Genomic DNA, 18,210 nt, shown 5'->3' with positions numbered 1-18,210 from the left:
CTAAATCTTATGCAAATGCAGCATATAATTCAAATCATACTCAGTATTTTCTGATTGTAGTTGAAAGTGGCTAATGATACCTCAGAATTTCTAACATCATCTTCGTCTTCATCTTCATCACCCTGATATGTTGAACAATTGAATGCAATGGAACAAACTCTCACTAGGCCAGCATTACAACCTTCCTTCCTCTCCACTTTCCCTCAAAACTCTTTGACTCCTGTCTTCCACCTGCCCTTTAGCATCCTCACCCACCTATTGCATTTCTATTCCCTTTTCAAAATCGTCTTAGCCCACCTCTACTTATATTCTGACTAAACTCATCCATTGCAGTCTTTTATTCTGGCCTATTATATCATCCTTTTTTTAACCCTTTTAGCCGCAATCTGTAACTTTACCCTCTTCTCAATATCCCCCTCACCCCCTTTATATCCATTCTACAAAGTCAGAACATCCAGCTCCCTATCACTTTTCTATATTGACTATTCCAGAACTTAATTACATACTTCTGTAGATTCACCACCGCTAAGCAGTGCCACAAGATATGCGTTTTGTCCACTGCTGGTTCTTCCTACCTCCAATACTTCATCTCTGGCTGCCTCCCCTCCTTCTTAAATCTTAAGGGTGTCTTAACACACCCTTATACTAGTTTCCAATCCTTCTTAAATCTTAAGTGTGTCTTAACACACCCTTATAATAGTGTCCAATGCGCATCTCCTACTGGTCTCAGCAATTAAACTTCATCTTCATTTCTCATACCCTGATATGACCTGATTTCCCTCTTCCTGCTCAAATAGACCCTTAACTTATCCATGGTTCTCATTATTCCATTCTCTCCTATTTATAAATCATTCCTGTCTGCCCTTTGGTAATGTTTATTCCATTTATTCCTTTCAGTTTATTGGGGAAAATAAGCTGAGTTGAATGAGTAAATCCAAAAAAGGATTATTAAAATGCCAAAAGAAATGGATCACATATATCATATGAAGTGAGGTTACAGTGGCTACAAATGTTCACTTTGGAGATGAGAAGAAAGACAGGAGACACAATAAGGCGACATGGGACAGTGAGATGACTGGAATTCATCACGAAGGATGAAGAAAAGAAGGTAGAGGTAGTAAAGAGATGAAAGGAAGCATTATTTCAAAGAGAGGTTGGTGGGTGATAGGGAAAAGCGAATATATTACTGGAAAACAATCATGGAGCTCAGGACAACAGAAAGCATTGTTAGCTTATATTGGACTGAGGATATGGACTGATGCATCTGTAAGAGGTTAGCAGCAACAAACAGATATTAGATCTCTCAAGCTCACACACTTGGAATACTGAATGCTGTAATTAAATCAAAAGGTGTTTCAACAAAGTATTAGTTTAAGGGTGTGTACACCCAACAAAGTATTAGTTTAAGTATGTGCACACTTATGCAACCAGCATATTGTATGTTTTTTATTTTTTATATTTTTCCCCTAACAGATTTGTTTGTTTTTCAATTGAATTGTACAGGTCACATTACAAGTGGGAAAAGTTTTGAAATGATTTACTGTGGTCTCATTTTTTATATCACAAAAACCTGGCATTTTAACAGGGGTGTGTAAACTTTTTATATCTACTATAAATGTATTATGAAAAACATTTTTGTAGGTGATTTCAACTGTACAGTAGATAAATCAAGTACTATAACAGTCAGAGAGCACCAGAAGTCTGCCTCAGCCAAAGTGTTAAAGATCCCTCCAAGCTACATGCTCTAGGGACCTAAACCATGTCACCACAATAAACAAAACATGCTGGAGGGATATATTCCTGTCCCAGACACTTCCCATACTCTGGAACAGACTAACTATCTATGTCAAACAGAGCTCCTCATTAGCCCTCTTCAAGAAAAATCTTAATGATTGGATGGGAAATAGGAAATTCACCCCGGGGATCACTTCTGGGGCTCTGCTTGACAGGGCACAGGAAAATAATTTTCTTGGGTGGCGAAAGCCAGGGTACCTTTTTGGCTAGGCTTATATAGGCCCTAGGGCCAATAGCCTAGTACCTACCTATGAACCTATGAATCTATGATTGGATTAGTCAGTTCAACTTAAGAGCTGAGGAAGGGAGGGAGGGAAGTTGGCATAGTAGTTAAGGTGGGTACCTTACAGCCGCAATATGTAGGTTTTGATTCTCACATGGACAGGGTGTTCATATGGTCATCTGGGTTTAGGCTCGTCTGACTGGGGACCAGGACTGCCCTGTACCCGTTTGAAAGTCAGACTTAGCACGTGGATAAAGTTATTCCCACTGTTAGCATCCTATCTGTGGTTAGAGACGCAGGGGGTTTGTCCACCTCTGGCCAGCTTGATATGTCAGCACTAGATAATACGGGTGTTCCGCTGCTGTTTTCCTTCACATTGGTTATGAATGCTTTCTTGTGCCCATGTTCGTTTTGTAGATATATATATATATATATATATATATATATATATATATATATATATATATAATATCTGTACGTATGCATGCATATATATCTACATGATTAATTACTTTGATCATACTGTTGAATGACTGTGATAACATCAGAGTTAGGTATAACTGCCATGGCTTAGTGGTAAATCACACTGGTTGTGGTGTGTAGGGTCCTGGCGTCGAGCCTGGCTGAGGCAGTTTATTGTGTTGCTGAACAGAACAAGGGCCGTTGGACAAAGGGTGAGTAGAACACTTTTCACCAGCGGTTTTCCGTTTCGCCATGTCTAACAGTTGTTTCCCATCATGCTTTGTTGGGAGGGTGGCCTAATGGTTAAGGTGTTTGCCTTACCAACACAAGGTGCAGGGTTCGAGTCTCACAAGGGATAATTGGCTAGGCTTAAAATGGCTCACAAAGGCAGTTAGCTTAGTACTAATCTATGAATCTATGACCTAATTGGCTAGGCTTAAAATGGCCCACAAAGGCAGTTAGCTTAGTACTAATCTATGAACCTATGAACATAATTTTAATGCAGCTACAAAAGTATTTTTCTCAGACTGTGCTGTGTTGTGTACATTGTTATAGCACTGTTATTTTGACGTGGATAAGGGGTGCCTGTTGGCACAGGTTGGCGGTGATTAGTAATGGTATCAGGGAGTGCTCCAGCTGAAGTAATTTTAGTGGAATCAGATGTTAGTATCTGGTCTAAATGGGTGGTTTAGTATTATTTTTGTTATGGTGGTGGAACCAGTGATGAGTTGGGTAAAGCAGTATAGGTTTATGGAGTGCTGAGGCATACCTGTAGTTTTGGGGTGATATTGTTCGATATCCAGGTGAGTATATCTTCAGTAGTGGGATACAATTATGCAGTATCATCACAGTGTAATGAGATGGTTAAATTCTGTTTGTTTACTTAAAATGTGTTAACCAGGTAAGTGATTTGGTCTGCAGACCATTTTCAGGCATAGCCTAGTCCAATGGTACAAAAAATGGCAAAGACAAATGACATAGATTTTACAACAGTTATCAAAAAACAGGATATGAATGAAGGCATGCAACTTAGTCTTAAAAATATTATATGAATGCAAGCAACATAGGTATGTATAACAATTAAAAATGGTACAGAGTACTGAAAGGACAGTAGTATTAGGAACTAAAAATAGAAAATTAAATGAAAACAAGCAAGTATGACTGTTAAAATGATAATGTCAAATGGTGTGTGTTGTTCCTACTCTAAGAAAGTAATCAAGCAGCCTGAATCCTCACCACTGACACTGGAGAGGGACATTCACTTGGAATACAAATGGATACACTCAGCATTTCCAGATGTAGACCTCTCTGCATCAAACACAATTTCCCTTAATAGCACACAGGGAACACATTCAGCCCAGGGTCCGGATTTCTCTATATCTGTCTCCCTCCAGAGCCCCAATAACGCTTCCCATTAAAACAGCTGTAGAATTAAGTCCTCAGCTCAGTGTCCAAGCCAAATCCTCCAGCACCCTATCTGTGAAACCAGTGCTTCATGTCCCTGCTCCAAGTAGCTGACATACACACATTGTGAGTTTTGATTTTCACACACACACACACACACACACACACACCTGGGAAAGGCTGGCACAGATTTACCCAATGTGCTCCCTTCTGCCCAGACTATAAGGTAGTTATCACTGCCACCAAACACTTCAAAGCCAGTTACCTAAGGCTCTTGTAAGGGTACCCAATTAAACTGAGTGAAATTAATATTAATACAAATGGTAATGTTGACCAAACACCAAGAACACAGTAGTCACAGAAACACTAGGCTTTAATGAAGCTTTCGGGCTCTCAACCCTTCGTCAGCATATAACATTATACATTTCACACCATTTAAATAGAGGAAACAATTAAAATCACATGATCAAACCAGCCAATAAAACATACTGAGAGGAAAAAAGAAAAACATAAAAAGTGAAACACATAAATTTCTGATGAGAGTATGTATATGAGGGGCTTTCTTAAAAAATATTATAATAATATATTTAAAAATATTTTGTTATAACACAAAGTTAGTTAATGTATTATAAATTACTCATTTGCCGCTTTACTAGTACTGGTTTAATACTAGTAGTATTATTTAAACCAGGTAGAGTGTCAGCCTGTAGTCTTATTATCCATTCTAACTCTCTCATTTCTAAAAAGTTATTAATGTTGACCAAACAGCCAGGCTTCAGGAGTGGCCACAGTGTCACCAATAGATATAAGTAACCTCAAAGGTTAAATTATTCTATAAAGGACTAGCTACAATGAAAAAGTTTAAATATATGTAATAATAAATAATAAAAGAACATGGAAACATGAAATATCTATTTACAGTTAAAACCAGAGTTTCAATCACAGGAAATATTAAAAATAACACAGGTAGAAAGATTCACACCGTTACAGGAAAAACAATACTTAACTATTATCACTTTATTTTTCTCACTGATTTAGAGAATTAATGCTCCTACTTACTTAACAGAGCAAGGCAAGATAAAGTAGATGAGGGATCCTTCTGTGTCAGGTTCCAAGAAACAGGCTGCTCTGAGACTTCTGTCTCACCTAATATTAAAACATTTCTGTACAGAATGACATCACATACATCTGGTCATCTGACTTCTGCTTCCCATACAACTACCCATTGCTAGAAACTGCCAGGATTTACTGCCTACATATCAGTAATACACACACAAGAGCATTGCTCAGATCTGGAGCAGCTTCTGGAAGTTATAAAACAATTACAAACATCTACTCCTCCTACAGAGACTAACAAACTGTGCTTCTTACAGACATTGCATCTCTGGCTTCATTCATAAATGTGACATAACATCTTTATGGCCTAGGCCCTTTAATTTAATTTTCTTACTATTTTTCAAAGTCATGTGGATTGAGATTAACATCTTCTCTTCCAGTATCCTCTGTTAGAATGTACTCATTTTAACAGTTACAATGCATACATTTTATCTGTTACTACTGGTGCTGCGGTAGCGTTGTTGCCTCACAGTAAGACGTTGTTCTGTTTGATTATCAGCTAGAGCATCTTCTCTGTGGAGACATGCATGAATGGGTGTACCTTCGTTGAAGGTTGTGCATCAGAGCTGGCAACTCGGCACATAAAAATCTACTGCCAATCATTAGCGGACCAGATTTCTGCTGTGGTGACCCCTAACTGGGAAAAGCCGAAAGACACAACAACAACAACAACATGCATGTATATTTCTTTTCTGTCAGCAGGGCCTACTGTTGGTACATTTTAACACAATCAGCTTTGCAAGTACATTTTCAGCACAAGCATCTGTACAAATCAGTTTGATATACAATGACATATAATTCTTTACAAAATTCCAGCTAGCAGTGCTGGCATATGTTACACATCCACTGCCCTACTTCTCCTGGCATAGCTGGCAATACCTTACATCATCACATGGCGAATTAGTTACTGAAGAAAATTACAGTACAGATGTTACACATGGTCACAGTTCTTTGTGTATTAATTATGGGATGCAGCAGATCAGAGTATAGAAACCAAAGATGTTCTTTGTGTTTCACTGTTGCAATCATCACACTTGGGTTATCTGCCTGCAGGTAGCCCTCAGTCGACCCGAATATCAGAGTCTTGGGATTTCTGCACCAGATGCTGTCACTTCTTCCATGACGTCAGGCATATAAAACATGTAGCTGATGCCATTACATCAGCTTTTCTTGCCAAGCGGAACCTGAAGCAGAAGCAGTTCACAAGTGTCGGTTGGCCTCCTCCTGAAATTTTTATTTTTCAAGTTTCAGACCTGAAGTCTTTTGAAAGATAAGTACCCCATTGGTGAACTTTTTTTCTTGCTCTAACCGATGTCAGAAAAAATTAATAATTGTCTTGCCTGTGGAAAGCAAATACCTCACAGAGATTTTCATTCTTACTGCATCACCTGTTTAGGCCCAGACCACGATGTTCCTCCCTGTCGGTTTTGTGCCTTGTTCAACGCCTGAACTATTCATCGTCAGGCTTTTTTTCACTAATTTCTTTCGCTCTCATTCTCCGTATTCCAAAATGGCTTTGATAAGCCGTCGGATTACCAATCTTCCGAAAAAGCATAAGGATAAAGACAGAGACAGACCGCATAGGTCCAAAACTGCTGACGATGCTTCTGCTAAGCTAGTCGCCAGTCCGCCGGTACTCAGTGAGGTGCTTTTGCAGCCCCTGATACCCACTTCTACAGATTTACAGGCCTCTACTGAGACCCATTCGGAGTCCGGTATGCCGCAAGATGCTTCTTTGACTATGGAACCTGCGGATGTTTCTACCTTGAATGGATCTGGAGCTGCTGTGCTGGCACCAGCTTCTGAGGGTGTATTCAGGCCTTCCGATGTTCATATTAAACTGACTACTTCATTTCAAGCCAAAAATACAGAATTTCTCAGGCCCAGAGTTCACACTACACCTAGGAAACCGACGACCAATGTGCATTCCCATGCCACAGAAACAAATGCTTAGAATGGCTGAAGACCTTATTACTTTAATTAGGGGAAGCCAGCCTTCCCCCTCCAAAAGACCAAGAACTGATTTTCCTTCTGATTCTTCAAATTATGGGTCTGATGACTCTGATCCTTCTGATTACCAGGACATACCTTTATCTACCTATGAGGATTCTGATGCAGAGGATTCCATTCCCTCTGCTTCCCCACCACAGGATTTTTATTTTGGTGAAACCCTGCATACTCTCAGAGAGCATTTCCACTGGGAGTGCCAGGACTACCCACAGTCCAAAAAGACACTCAGGGAATTTTTAAACTTGCGTCAGCAGAGGCCTCTAGCTATCCCTCCTGTTCTGGAAATTGTAGATGATGTCTTCATGGAATCCAGTCTTTCCCCTGATACTTTGCCACCAGCTCCCAGGAAACCTGACAGGTACTACAGAGAACCTGACTCTCACAAATTCCTATTTAAGAATCCTACTGCTGATCCAGAGACCATTTCCCAGGGACCTAAAGGCATTAAGGCTACTGCAGCCAAAAAACCCTACCCCTTCGGACAGGGATTCTAGGGTGTTAGACAGATGGATTAAGAAGGTAGATACCTCTGCTACTCTTGTCATCAGGGATTTAAATTGCCAGTTTCACATGTTAAAGTATCAGCAGCATATCATGAAACTAATTAAACAGAAAATTATGTTGATTCCTGATTGTGCAGAACATAAAGATTTACAAGAGTTAATGCAGTCTGCTAACCAAGTTGGAAAACATACTTTGCAATGTGGTTTTGATGCCTTAGAAGCATCTTGCAGGGCTGCTGTCATCGGGTCTGTTCTTAGAAGGCATGCTTGGCTTAAGGAACAAATCTTGCCAGACCATGTCAAAGCAAAATTACTAGATGCTCCATTAAACCATGAACGTCTGTTTGGCACTAAAGCAGAAGATGTCCTCAAAAAGATGAAGGAGAAAGATAAATCTATGCAAACTGTTAAAGATTTCTTACAGGTACAGCCAGATAGATACAGTAGGCATTAGCTCATAGGTTCAAAGGTTCATAGGTAGGTACTAGGCTGTTGGCCCTGGGGCCTATACAAGCCCAGACAAAAAGGTACCCTGGCTTTTGCCACCCAAGAAAATTATTTTCCTGTGCCACTGTCGAGTAGAGCCACAGAGATGTTCCCCAGGGTGAATTTCCTATTTCCCATCCAATCATCAAGATTTTTCTTGAAGAGTGCTAATGAGGAGCTTTGTTTGATATAGATAGGTAGTTTATTCCAGAGTATGGGAAGTCTCTGGGACAGGAATCTATCCTTCCGGCATGTTCTGTTTATTGTGGTGACAAGGTTTAGATCCCTTGAGGGTGTAGCTTGGAGGGATTGGGATTTCTTTAAGTGGAGCATGTCCAACAGCTCTGGTTTTGACATAGCTTTGTATGTTAGGCAGAGATCACCTCTGAGTAGGCAATATGTGATGGAATAAAGCTGGAGTTTTTTGAGACGGTCAGCGTAGGGTATCTGTTTGAGGCCGGTAATCCTCTTTGTGAGGTATTTCTGTGGCCTTTCCAGTTTTTGGAGATGTCTTTTGAGGTACATACCAAAAGGGGCATTGTACTCTATAATGGGTCTAATGAGTGATGAGTAGAGGGGAACAATGACCTCTTTTTTACTGGATGAGAAACCTTTTGTGATGAGGTGTGCCACGTAAAAGGATTTCCTGACTACTGTGGCGATGGTATTATCAAAGGAGAGACTACTGTCCACCTGTGTCCCAAGGTCTCTTATCACACTTTCGGTGTTAAGTATACTACCGCCTATGTTGTAGTTCATGGGTACAGAGTTTTTACCAAAGGGGATGACAATGCACTTTTTGGCATTGAGCTTGAGGCCATGGCTTTGACACCAGGCATCTGTCTCAGTGAGGCCGTTTTGTAGGATGTACACATCGTTAGGAGTTTCAATTATGGCTCCTAGTTTGCAGTCATCTGCGAACTTCATTAGCCAAAGACCTTCTGTATTAGCCTGTACTTCAGAGAAGTAGATACCAAACAGGAGAGGACCCAGGACTGAACCCTGTGGTATTCCACTTGTCACTGGTCTCAAGTCGGATTTGGAGTCTGCTACTTTCAGTGTGGGTTCTGTCAGTGAGCCAGTTGGCAACCCATCTTGTGATATAGGGATTTATACCTAGTTTAGTGAGTTTATCTATAATTCCAGAGTGGGGGATGGTGTCAAAAGCCTTGGCAAGATCTAGATAGGCTGTGTGAACCATCTTACCCTTGTCTACGGCTTTGGTGACTGCTTCAAAGAAGTCTATCAGGTTTAGGAGACATGATCTGCCTTTTACAAACCCAAACTGGGTGGGATCCAGAGTTTGGAGATTACCAATGTCTTTGTTTATAAGTTCCATGATGGTACGTTCCATGGTCTTGCAGACCAGGCTCGTCAGGTTAATGGGACAGTAGTTCCCGGGGTCCGTGGTGGCTCCCCCCTTGTGAAGTGGGATAACCATTGCTGTGTGCCATTCAGCAGCCACAAAACCTGAGGTGAGGCTATGATTGAATATGGTACTTAGGTGGGGTGCCAGTTCGTTCTGTAGTTCGTGTAGAACGCAGCCTGGGATGTTGTCTGGTCCCATGGATGCTGTGTTCTTGGCTTTGCAGAGTGTGGTTTTTACCTGTGCAGCCATGATTACAGGAACTTTGTATTCTTCCGGTATAGAGATGGGCTCTTTAGGGGGTGAGAGGGGGGGTAAAGTTAGCACTGAACCTATCTGCCAGGATGTTGCCAATATCAGTTGGGTCTGTATATTCAGTGCCATTGTGCTGCAACTCGGAGCAGATCTGAATGTTGCCATTCAGATTCTTGACATAGGTATAGAATGCTTTGAGGTTGTCTTTAGAATCAGTGGCGATTTTGTTTTCGTAACTAGCTTTGGAGGATTTTATCAGGGATCGCAGCTTCTTACTGAGGCTGACCAGAGAGCTCCTCCACTCGTGGGATTTTACTCTCTTTTGCAAGAGTTTCTTCCTTCTGTTGTACAGTTTGTTTATGGCAGGGGACCACCAGATTGGCTTCCTTTTTTTGGAGGATAGCGTCTTGGTTCTGTTTGGGATAGCACGATCCATGCACTTATGTAAGTGCTTATAAAGTGCAATTGTGTAGGAATCAGTAGTCATAACTGTATTGTCCATCTGCATGGGTGTCATGAAGTTCACCACTTCTGTCTTAAGAAGCATGAAGTTGGCTTTGGAGACATTTTTTATTATGGTTTCCTTAATGGGGGTGGAGGCAGGATGTGGATATCTAGTGTAATTAGCTTATGGTCGGATCGGACGAATGAGGCATTGACTTCAGGTGTGGAACACCGGTCAGTCATGTTGGTAATGACTAGATCTAGGATATTGTTGCCCCTGGTGGGGGTGTGGATAAGTTGATCCAGGGCATTGGAGTTTATGAATTCCAGAAAGCGTTGAGCAAAGGAGATGGTACATGAGTAGTTTTTTCTCAAAACTGGTCCTTTCCAGTCCCTCCCAGACCTTCTCAGCCCAAACCAAGGGGCAGCAGACCACCAAGACTACAGTCTCAGGGTATGCACAGATCTAAACAATGGAGTGCTCCCACCTCAAAAACAGGGAGTAGTAAGCCACCATCCTATGGAAAACGTTCACAATGACTTGTCCTTCATCCTTCCAAGCCTTGCCCAAGTACTTGCACCCTTAGAAGGAAACTAGCCCTGCACGCAAAAAACTGAGAGTACATTACCCAGGACAGATGGGTCTTGAACATTGTATCCAAAGGATACAGATTTTAATAACACTCACTGCCAACCCCAAGCAGATGGCCAGACCTCCCCCCAAACCAGTGGGCAGAGGCTCAAAAGCAAGTACTTTCTCTTCACAGTATCAAGGCTATTCAACCTGTCCCAGCAGAGCAAAGGGGACAAGGTTTTTACTCCAGACTGTTTCTGGTACCCAGAAAAGAAAACTCTTGATGCCCTATCCTGGATCTGCCTCTTTTCAACACCTTCCTGGTGGTACCAAGATTCAAAATGCTAACTCTCCACTAGCTGCTTCCTATGCTAGCCATGGACTCCTGGCTAGCCACCCTAGACTTAAAAGAAGCTTATCTGCACAACCCCATAAGGGAATCTTGCAGGAAATATCTACATTTCAGAGCAGGCTGTGTGCACTATCAGTTCTCTGCACTTCCTTCGGCTTATCTACTGTGGCCAGGGTATTGACAAAATGCCTAGCTCCAGCCATTGCATATTGCAGGCAGAGAAAAATTCAAATTTACTCGTACTTGGATGATTGCCTGATTCAGGCGGACAGTCAGGAATTGCTACTTCAGCACCTGGCATTTGTAAAGAGACTTCTAACTTCACTGGGGTTTACCATCAACCAAAAGAAATCACATCTGCTACCCAGCCAAAAGATTGTATTCCTGGGAGCAAGCTTGAACACAATTTCCCAGATGGCATTCCTCACTTCAGAAAACAGATTTATTTGACAAACTACTTCAATCTACTGGCCACCCAAACCCAGCTATCTGCAAGAAAAATACCGCAAGCCCTAGGGTTCATGGCCTCTTGCATTCTACTAATTCCATATGCAAGACTGCATATGAGGAAACTTCACTGGTACTTAAAAAGTCTCTGGTGTCAACATTCTCAGGACCTGGAAACAGTGATTCCTATCATTCCTTGTCTAAGGCAGAGTTCCTTTGGTAGGCAGAGGCCTGCTACCACAACAAGGGACTCCCTTTCACTCAACCCCCCACCGCACAAACCCTAACAACGGACGCATCAGACTATGCATGGGGGGCTCACATGGCAGGAAAATGCATTCAAGGCAAATGGAGCCCAAAACAAATGCACCTGCATATCAATCAAAAAGAAATGTTAGCTGTACAGAATGCACTGACAGCCTTCAAATACCTTATTCTTCCAGGGCAACAATTGATAAAGACAGACAACACCACAGTTATGTGGTACATAAACAAGCAAGGGGGATCCCATTCCTACCCACTCTGCAAGTTAGACATGGCTCTGTGGAACACAGCCTTGAGCAATCAAGTGCACCTGCAAGCTCAATTCCTGCCAGGCAAACTAAATTCAATGGCAGACGACCTAAGCAGAAATCTAATGGACCCACATGAGTGGAAACTGGAACCCATATCATTCAAGCTTCTGACCCACAGGTGAGGGGCACCAGAGGTAAACCTCTTTGCTTCCCCGCAGAACTATCAATTGAGCAAATATTGCACTAGAACTCCCCACAGCTAGGCATAGAAAATGGATGCCCTGTCCTTTACATGGGAAAACCTCTCAATCTAAGCCTTTCCTCCTCTGCCCCTCCTCTCGAAGGTTCTACTAAAGATCAGGCTGGACAAGCCAAGGACAATCCTGATTGCACCAGACTGGCCACACCAGCACTGGTACCCACTTTTGTGCAGTCTGACAGTAGTGCCACCATGGCACCTGCCTCAGACCCCTTCCCTGCTGTCCCAGCAGGAGGGACAGATTTTGCATCCTCAGCTGCAAACCCTGAACCTAGCAACCTGGCTCATCCCCTGAACACATCACCAGCAACCCTCAATAAACAGGTGCTGGATGTCATCCTTGAGGCAAGGAGGCCTAGTACTAGGAAATCCTATTCAGAAAAGTGGAAAAGATACTGTTCTTGGAGCCAGTCTCAGGGAATGGACACAACTGTGCCCAACTTACCTCAAATACTAAATTACCTAACAGAACTGCTCCACAAAGGCCCATCCCTTTCTTCAATTAAGATTCATGCCTCTGACATTTCAGCTCATTACAATACTGAGACACCCCTCTTCTCTCACCCTTTGGTCAAGCAGTTCCTGAGAGAAGCCAAAAATTTAAGACCCCCCCAGGAGAGCTCCCACTCCAGCCTGGGACCTTAACTTTGTACTGGAGAAGCTCATGTTGCCCCCCCCCCCCTTGAACCTGCTGCTATAGCAGAGTTAAAATTCCTCTCTTGGAAAACAGCTAGAAAGCCATTACTTCAGCAGGAAGAGTGTCTGAACTGCAGGCCCTTATGGCCATGGAGCCCTTCATTATCTTCCATGCGGACAGGGTTTCCCTCAGGACTAACCCATCATTTATGCCCAAGGTGGTATCTAGTGTGGCTTTAAACCAATCCATTCATTTGCCAACCTTTTTCCCTAATCCTCCAAATAAAGGGGAAATTATCCTGCACTCTCTGGATGTGTACAGACAGCTTAGGTTCTACCTGGACAGGACTAAACATTTCAGAAAATTTGACCAGCTGCTAGTCAGCTTTGCTACAGGGGCAGAGGGCAAGGCCATTTCAAAGCAATCCATTTCTAAATGGATAGCATACTGCATCCATTTTTGTTACAAACACCATGGGAAACCTACCCCACAGGGGATCAGAACTCATTCCACTAAGGCTACCTCAACCTCTACAGCATTTCTCAGGGGAGTCCCTACCAGGGACATTCTGGAAGCTACAAACTGGAGTTCTGTGCACACCTTCACCAAGCATTACCACTTACCTATAGTTTCTAAATCCAGAGCTGGATTTGCCACAGCAGTCTTGCAAGGCCTGCTAGCCAGCCCTAATATTTCTTGACTCTCTCCACCCTTCCTCACCTTTGGAATCAACCCAAGTGTGATGACTGCAACAGTGAAACACGAAGAACATAGTACAGTTGCGTACACTTACCATAAATGTAGATGTTCGAGTGTATTCACTGTTGCAGTCCTGGTTACCCTCCCTCCAGCCCCCTGACTTCTCTATACTTTCTTGTTCCTGTTTTTTTGGCCATATCTTATAATAATGGTATTTACTTTTTACTGGGGGTGTTCCACACCATGTAATTGCTTCCTATTTTGGGGACTCCTTGACATCTGGGGTAAGAAAAACTGATGTAATGGCATCGGCTGCATGTTTTATACCCCTGACGACCTGACGTCATGGAAGAAGCGACAGCGTCCAATGCAGAAATCCCAAGACTCTGGTATTCGGGCCAACTGAGGGCTACCTGCAAGCAAATAACCCAAGTGTGATGACTGCGACAGTGAATAGACTTGAACATCTACATTTATGGTAAGTGTACACAACTGTACTTTATGTATACAACAGTGAATACACTCGAACATCTACATTTATGGTAAGTGTACACAACTGTACTTTATGTATACAACAGTGAATACACTTGAACATGTACATTTATGGTAAGTGTACACAACTGTACTTTATGTATACAACAGTGAATACACTTGAACATGTACATTTATGGTAAGTGCACACAACTGTACTTTTTGCAGACATAACCTGCAAGTCTTGTCTCTCTCCTGTCACTCACATACATTTTCATACAGATGAACACAGGCACAGGGGCACTTATGCACACATTTATTTTAAAATTGACTTTGTGCCTTGTATCGCACACGAATAACTAGTGAACATTTTGGAAAACTAACGTTGTCAAAGACACAAGGACTCACACCATAAAAACATAGGTTTGTGTAGCTGTATGTTTCCATACAACAAGCATAAGGTACAGTAAGATATTTTTAGTCATGTACCTCATATGAAATATAGTTCTTCCTTCGTATGAAAACAATGGTCAGACATTTAAAATGTGTATTTTTCTTTTAAAAATGCCAACATTAATAATAAAATTGCATTAAAGGACAACACCGCCATCCCACCTTCTTACCTCATCCAAGAGGATATTTTTCTTCTATAATATAAGCTTTGTTTTGTTAAATATTATACTAATAGATTACTGATTAATTTTTAATAGCCAGTCTGTGCCCTAACATATTTTTACAACTCATATCCCATGGTTTGTGTAGAAATTTTTCTCAGCTGCTTAACATAAGTGGGTCAGTAACCCATACTGAATACCAGAATGAGGTTGAAAGCCTGCCAAGCCAAGTTATTCACATATGGCTGAGCAGGTCAGCCAGGACAATTAGGCCATTTCATACCTTATGTATGCACCCTGGGGAATCTGAAGAACATTACTATAAATTGCAAATATGACATTTAATAAAAACCTGTAATTTGAGTAATTTTCCCTGAAGAATATTTAACTGTATTATGAAAGGCATGTAAGTAAATTACAATTACCACAATTTGCAGTGCATCAGTAAAAGAGAAACTCTGGCATTGATTCAAACAAGAATCTGGAAACACATTTCTGCAAACATCTGGAGTGACAGCAAATGATTTCATCAAGTTGTTCTTTGCTGTATGTGATTTTTGCTCCTATTTATATTGACTGTGATGTTAGGAGATTTGGAGTAAACAGAAAATGTGTTCTTTTTTAACTTTTCTCTTTACTTCCAACTTTGCATCTCACCTCAGGGTTGATGTATATATGGAGATCAGGATTTGGGGGAATAAATCCCACACTGGGGTTTGCAGAGTGAGACAGCCTCCCCTGCACACATGCTTTCTTTCTTGTTATAATGTAACATTGGGCTGTGAAGTGTTTTGTGTGCTTGGTAGTTTATTGTGGTATTTTGGTTGGAGTTAACTTCCAGTGAAAGAACACCAAAAGGATCATTATATTCCTCAAAAATGTATTCAGTACTAAAGAATATAACAGAACAGTTGAGGGTAATAGCATCAGTGTCATAACCAGAAAACAAGAAAGTGGGTCATTGAGAAAACTTTCTGTAAAATAAAAATTAGCATTTACGGCAGAGTGTAGAATGTTATTGTTTTGCAGTGTATTTTACTGACCTACATATTATCTCATGATATCCAAGCAGAAATAATCATTCCTTATAGCAAAGCTGCCTAATATCCCAAATTTGCTCTAAGCACAGTTTATATAGTCAGTGTGTAACTGCACCATTTCAGTGTATGAAAAACACAATAGTAATTTAACTTCATAGAGAAACACCCATGCATGGATCCGTCCTGAATTATTTCATCTTCTCTTTTTTATCTCTTCAGCTGGACAGCTTTAAGGCTCAGCTAATCGATGCAGCTCAGCAAGCCATTAAAGAGTCTCCATTGCCAGGCAGAGCAAATGGATTACTAATACTGGAGCAGCCAATCGAGATAGATACATTTGTTGGACTGATGGCCTACGTCAGTAATGCAGCCAAGCTAGGTTATGCCAAGTCTCGGGGTATCTTCAGTTTCTGAGAATAAATAAATCAATCACCGTATAAACTTTCAAAGACACTGTGATACTGATTTTTAAAACCTATAATGGAAAAGTCATCAAACACAAACACATGAAATATCATATTATCAGCTTTTCTTAGGTATGATATATGGCAACAACTGCTGGTAAACTGGTGATACATTAGTGAAAAAAACACTGCAAACTGTCTGTACTGTGGGTAGCAACAGAATCATTTAGATGTGTTTCCTATTAATGGAAAAAAATAATTTACTGTTACATATTAAATATTGCTGTGTAATATAGAATATTGCATTTTCACATAAAGAAAATTAATGATTTTGAGGAAAAATATATGTGAAGCACCTTATATTGTGCAACAATGATATGCATATGTATGCTGATTGGATATACACCATAAAAAGCATTACTTTTTACAGCTGTCTAAGCAATTAACTCTCACAGTTAGTGAATGCATCCTTATGTTTATCTCTTTAATCTCCTGATAATTGTTTACTTCCAGAAAACAGCATTATACCTTCCATATTCCCCTGTGCTTGTATTTTAGGGTAAATGTTTCCTTCATTATAGCTGTGCAAGTTCATACTGTATGTATTTAGGGAAAAGATACAAGCAGGAAATCTATAACACAGTGATTTGTCTGAGAATTAATCCTAGGCTACCCAAAATACCCTTCGATATGTGGTACTAACTTTCTTCTTTTCTTTGATATGTTTCAAAATAATCTGTCCACTGCAATCCTACATGAGCATAGTAAGTAATATTGGTGGCCATGTTAGAAGAATATATCTAAAGACAGTCCTAATGACATCTGCATCTGTGGTTCAGCTGGTAACAAAATCATTGGCATTCCAGGTACTCTGGGCTCATATCCAACATGAAGCATTTATGTTCAAGTTTGTTTATGTGCTTATTAACTAAGCACTAAATACAACATAAGAACTAAAGTAAAACACATCTTAGCAGTATAAAATCCAACAATGATAATAACTTAGTAAAAAGATGGCTATTAACATATAATATGGTTAAATACAAGGAAAATTAGGCTAGTTTTCGTAGGCCAAGTCATAGGGATATATTTTTGAAAGAATAGTAAGAATCAGCAGATGCAAGGATCCTCCTTTTTGGGAAAGAAGTTCCAAAGACAGAGCTCCCTGCCATGCCAAGGAATGTTCCTTAGGGCCCCTGACATGCCAAAGAATGTTCCTCAGGGCCTGCTGACATGCCAAAGAATGTTCCTCAGGGCCCGCTGACATGCCAAGGAATGTTCCTTAGGGCCCCTGACATGCCAAAGAATGTTTCTCAGGGCCCGCTGACATGCCAAGGAATGTTCCTTAGGGCCCCTGACATGCCAAAGAATGTTCCTCAGGGCCCGCTGACATGCCAAGGAATGTTCCTCAGCAGCCTCATGTAGAACCCTCAGAACCTCCAGCAATGCACGGCACAAAGGAATGTAGGGGGCAAGCAGGCCACTGCCAGCTAAGGGGACCCAAGTTCTGTAGGACAAGATAAATGAGGATGATGACTATATAGTTAATGCAAGACTAAATAGGTAGCCATGGCAGGCTCAGAAGCACTGGCATTATGTGGTGGTCTCTAGATGAACCAGAAAGTAGCTGAGCAGTGACATTGTGCACTGAATGCACATGATCGAACTAAGTGTCAGGTAATTTCACATAGAGGGCATTGCAGAAATAACCAAAGTACATCCAATCATAGGTAAATCATGTGGAGGAGAGCAATGCTTAATCAAGGTAACACTTCTCAGGAGAAAGAAGAATAATCTTATGACTAACAAACCTGGTCCTTAAGGGTAAGATGATCACAAATTATCACAGCTAGATTATGCACTCTAGACACATATTATAGTTTTTCAAAATTATAGATGATGTTTGGTAACAAAACTTGAGCAGAAGAATTATGTGGGAAGGAATGACCACAACGATCATCTTTCTGGTACTGAATATAAGCCAGTTATCAATCATCCAGGTGTGGGTTCGATCCTAGTCTGAGTCAAGTTTGTTTAAAGCAGACAGAGACTCTTGAGGAAAGGAGGGGTGAAGCTGTGGGTCATTAGCTAGAGTGAAAGTTTAAACCCCTCCTTTGAATAACATCTCCTAATGG

The 18,210-nt window shown here is 41.1% G+C and overlaps 1 protein-coding gene across 1 annotated transcript in view; it reads left to right on the top strand.

The window, feature by feature from the left end:
* Window positions 1–17,565, top strand: part of LOC122808644 (tumor protein p63-regulated gene 1-like protein) — a 228,537-nt gene extending 210,972 nt beyond the window's left edge. Inside the window, exon 5 of the mRNA XM_044079610.1 lies at window positions 15,891–17,565. Coding sequence (XP_043935545.1) covers window positions 15,891–16,085 — 195 coding nt within the window. The 3' untranslated portion in view covers window positions 16,086–17,565. The remainder of the gene's footprint in view (window positions 1–15,890) is intronic.
* Window positions 17,566–18,210: the final 645 nt, after the last annotated feature.

This window comes from Protopterus annectens, chromosome 8.part0 (genome assembly GCF_019279795.1).
Source record: "Protopterus annectens isolate FY-2018-M chromosome 8.part0, PAN1.0, whole genome shotgun sequence".
NCBI lineage: Eukaryota > Metazoa > Chordata > Ceratodontiformes > Protopteridae > Protopterus > Protopterus annectens.
This window is presented reverse-complemented; position numbering and strand designations above follow the sequence as displayed.